This window comes from Cystoisospora suis (genome assembly GCF_002600585.1).
Source record: "Cystoisospora suis strain Wien I chromosome Unknown contig_7853, whole genome shotgun sequence".
Classification (NCBI taxonomy): Eukaryota; Apicomplexa; class Conoidasida; order Eucoccidiorida; family Sarcocystidae; genus Cystoisospora; species Cystoisospora suis.
Window position 1 is genome coordinate 1 of NW_027160638.1, and position 4,083 is coordinate 4,083.

Here is a 4,083-nt window from a genome sequence, read left to right on the forward strand (position 1 = left end):
ATCTAGCTATCTATATATATATATCTATATATATATATATATCTATATGAGGTCCAACAGTTCTACGACGAAACGCTGCAACTGTCCGTAAGTACATAAGTATATACATATATATAAGTATATATATATATACTTATATATATGTATATATGTGTATACATATGTTGATGATGTATCTTTATCTTTATCTTGTTACCTCCGTGTTGGAGAAACCATCCAGCGATGGCGTGGCCGCATTCGTGAAAAGCGATCGCCCGACGCTGTTGGGGAGAGAGAAGATCTTTCATGGACGAAGGAAGACCGGCTATCGTCCTCTCTGTAGCAGTCTCGAAATCCTATCATACATTATTACGAAAGAATACACATAAGAAAGAAGAAAAGAGAGAAAGAGAGAGAACGATAAGAAGGAATGAACGATAGACAAGTAGAGAAAGAAGAAGAGGAAAGAAAGAAAGAAAGAAAGAAAACTAAAGAACATAGAACCTTTCAGGGTGAAAAGAGAGGCACCAAAGAAAGCAAATGAAAAGACCAAAGAAAATAAGAAACATACATCACGGGAAAGTCTCACACAGATATACATACAAACATATACATATATATATATGTATATATAGAAGTCTACACTATATGTACATGCATATATATATGAAGATACATTTCAGTAGATATGTGTATGTATATGTCTAGAAGGGGAAGAGAGAGAGAGAAAGATATACATATAGATATAGATATATATAGATATATAGATATATAGATATAGATATATATAGATAGATAGATAGATATATTTATATAGATAATCTTGTGGTTGGTATGAAGAGTGGGAATTGTCAATGCGAAGGAACGACGAAGAAGACCAAAAGTGCAGAAAGAGAGACGGACAGATGAAATTTCGATCTACACTCTGCATCTCTCATCTATATATAGAGATATATATATACATACTCCTATCTACTGAACTACGTATCTGGATAGAAGGTGAGACGTAGATATACACATCTTATGGTAAGATTGAGAATTCTTTTCTTTTCTCTGTCTCTGTCTCTCTCTGTGTCTCTGTCTCTGTCTCTGTGTATACCTGTTGTTCTACCCCTAGTTTGGATCGCCTCCTCGCTGCTTGGATCGCCGCCTCGTTACACAAATTCGCTATATCTGCACCCACCTAAAAGAACGCAAAAAGAAAGAAAGAAAAAACGAAAGAACGAGGAAAAAGAAAAGGAAGAAAGAAATAAGATAGGAAAGAAAGAAAGGACGGTTACCTTCATCTATCAAGGCCCCTCGTTTCATTGAAGAAAAAAACAATTCTCCTCCCCACCAACTGTGGCTCTAGGTGTACATACACCTCCAACTCCTCCTGCTAGGAGCAGTAGGACGTACGAATCGATGAAGGATGAATGTGCATGCGTATATGTCACATGCATATAGATAGAGTATATACACACATACGTATGTAGTCTCAGGAGGGGAACAAAAAAAAGGGAGAGATGCGTGTGACCTGTCTCCTTTCTTCTTTCTTTCCTTCATTCTTTCAGTCGATTCTCTTCTAGACTTTCTTACTCTGAGGAGTGCTGGGATAAGCAATGCGTCATAAACAAGAAAAGAGAGAGGGGAAGTGAGAAGACGAGTGATACCTAGGTACGAAAGAAAGAAACAGAAAGGAAAGAAGGAAGACAGCTCATCTTTCTCCTTCTTCTTTCTCTCTCTTCGTCTGTCTCCTCGTGTGTGATCTTTGCACACTTCTCTCTCTTTCTTTATGTTTCTGTACATGTATAAATGGGCATATATGTCTATGTATGAGGGGTCTACGGATCTCTTCATCTTTTTTCTCTTCTTACGAATCCAGGTGTCAACGCAGCCATCCGACCAGCAAGAGCCGACGGATCGATTGACGTAGACAACTTCAACGGCTTCAAGTGAACCTACAAGCAAAATAATCCAAGAAAACACAAAAGCAAATGAAGAAAGAAAGGCACTCCCTCTCTTCCTCTATCCATGCATGCATGCATCATATTTTTCAAGTGTACGTACACCACCACCACCGCCCCCCCCCTGTCTCTCACTAGCAGTCTTCCTTCTACCCTTCTAGTTTCAACCTACTTATCGCTGTAAGGAAAGAAGAAAAGAACGGCTTGTGAATTCACTGTTACTTCACACACAAAAAAATCCAGACTACCCTCGATCTATTTCTCTTCAATCTATACATCTCTGTCTACACACATACCCACATTGAGATAGAGAGACATATATGCATGTGTACATGCCTCCACGTGTACATACATTCATACCTACCTATGCACATATATAGACATATCTAGCTATGCGAGGCGAAGGCTGACGTAGAAGAGAGAGTGGAGAGTACTAAGTGTAGAGATGGTTCAGGAATGAGAGCAGAGAAGGAAAGGAAGGAAATTCGATTCATGAGAGAGAGCGAGAAAGTCGTTCGTACCTTGAAGATCTCTTTTCTCTCTTTCACATCGGGCCTTTTGATCTGAATGATTCGATCGAAACGCCCTGGACGTTTAAGAGCGTCGTCGAGAAGGTCGTCGCGATTTGTCCCTAGAGAAAAACAATACAAAGAGAAGGAAAAAGTTGCAAGAAGAGAAGAAAAGAAAGGAGAGAATGAATGAAAGAAAATGAAGAGGAACAAGAAGAGGACATGACGAAAATGAACAAAATAAAATGACACCGTTCCGTAGGACTGAGCTGGTGGTATGTACATATCTACAGGTGTATGTACACTCGGATCCCAGAGGTATACATTCCCGAGAAAAGAGAAGAATACACACACACATGCATGCATGCATGCACACGAAAAAACATGTAGAGAAAGAAATCCACAGCAAATCAGAAGAATAACGAGAAGAGAAAGAAGACTCTTCATAACCTCTACCTTTTCTGCCCTACTCTCTCTGTCTTTCTTTCTTGCTCTATCTCTTTCATCCTGAGGATCTCCTCATTCTCTCTTTCTTCTCTGTGTCTTTCCCCTTCCTTCATCTTCGTGTGTATGCATCTACTGCGTGTCTTTCTTTCTCTTGTTTTGTGTTGTGCCTCTTACCTGCAAGGACAACGACTGTTTGGTCAGGAGTGAACCCATCCATTTCCACGAGGAGCTGATTCAGTGTATTATCTCTCTCGCTATTCCCAAAGGAGGTACTCCTCTTCGCGCCGACGCTATCGATCTCATCGATAAAAATGATGGCTGCCACACACACAGACAAACGACCACAACAAGCCACCAGGCACAGAAAAGAAAGAAAGAAGGAATGCATGCAGACCAAAAGAAAAGGAAACGAAAGGAAGAAGAAGATGTACGCATTGGGGTGAATGGGGGTCTCAAAGAGATCTCGGGTGTACATACACCCTCCACCCGAGAGAGAAAGAAAGAAAGAAAAGGTCGCTGTGATGTTTGTGTGCGTAAAGAGGGGGATATATAGAACTGTCAGCAAAACGATTTCCTAGCTATCTTCAATTCTTCTTCTTTTCTTTTCTTCTTCTCTTTTCTTCTCTTCTCTTAACTCTTTCAGCTCCCTCCCTCCCTCTCTCTACACACGAGGCTTGAATTCTGCCACACGGACTACAAGAAAGAAGACGCCAAAGAGAAAGAAACACTATCTATCTTTAATCTATATCTATCCATTTATCTCTCTACTCTTCATCTGTCTATATCGACTATATCTCTCTACAGATATCTATATATCTATATATTTCTCTGTATATGTGAGACGTCTGTATACTGGGGAGATTTACTGACACCTAACTGGCTCTTCTCGGCTTTGCTAGGAAAATACAAAAGAGAGAGAGAGAGAAGAGAGACGAGAACTTCTTCCCTTCTCCTCTCGTCTTCTACGACGTCTGTCTCTTTCGGGCTCTTTCTTCTTCTCATTTTTGTCTTCTTTTTCTGTATCCTGTCTTCAAGATTTCGTCTCCTAAGCAGTTAGCGATGGATAGAGGGTGAAGGGGCAGCGCATGCACGGCGGCCTGGATCTTATGATGACGTAATTGATCTATCTAGTTGGCTTGAAGAGACAGGGGAGGAGGTCTGCATGCAGATAGACGGATATAGATAGATCAATTACGTCATCA

General features: G+C 40.4%; 1 protein-coding gene across 1 annotated transcript; it reads right to left on the reverse strand.

The window, feature by feature from the left end:
* Window positions 1-197: 197 nt before the first annotated feature.
* Window positions 198-3,530, reverse strand: CSUI_010603 (atp-dependent metallopeptidase subfamily protein; the record flags this gene model as incomplete). Its single annotated transcript, XM_068070706.1, has 5 exons — window positions 3,056-3,530; window positions 2,447-2,556; window positions 1,836-1,919; window positions 1,079-1,162; window positions 198-335 (listed from the first exon to the last, which is right to left on the reverse strand). Coding segments are annotated over exons 1-5 (717 nt in total), but the record flags the coding sequence as incomplete, so codon positions are not given.
* Window positions 3,531-4,083: the final 553 nt, after the last annotated feature.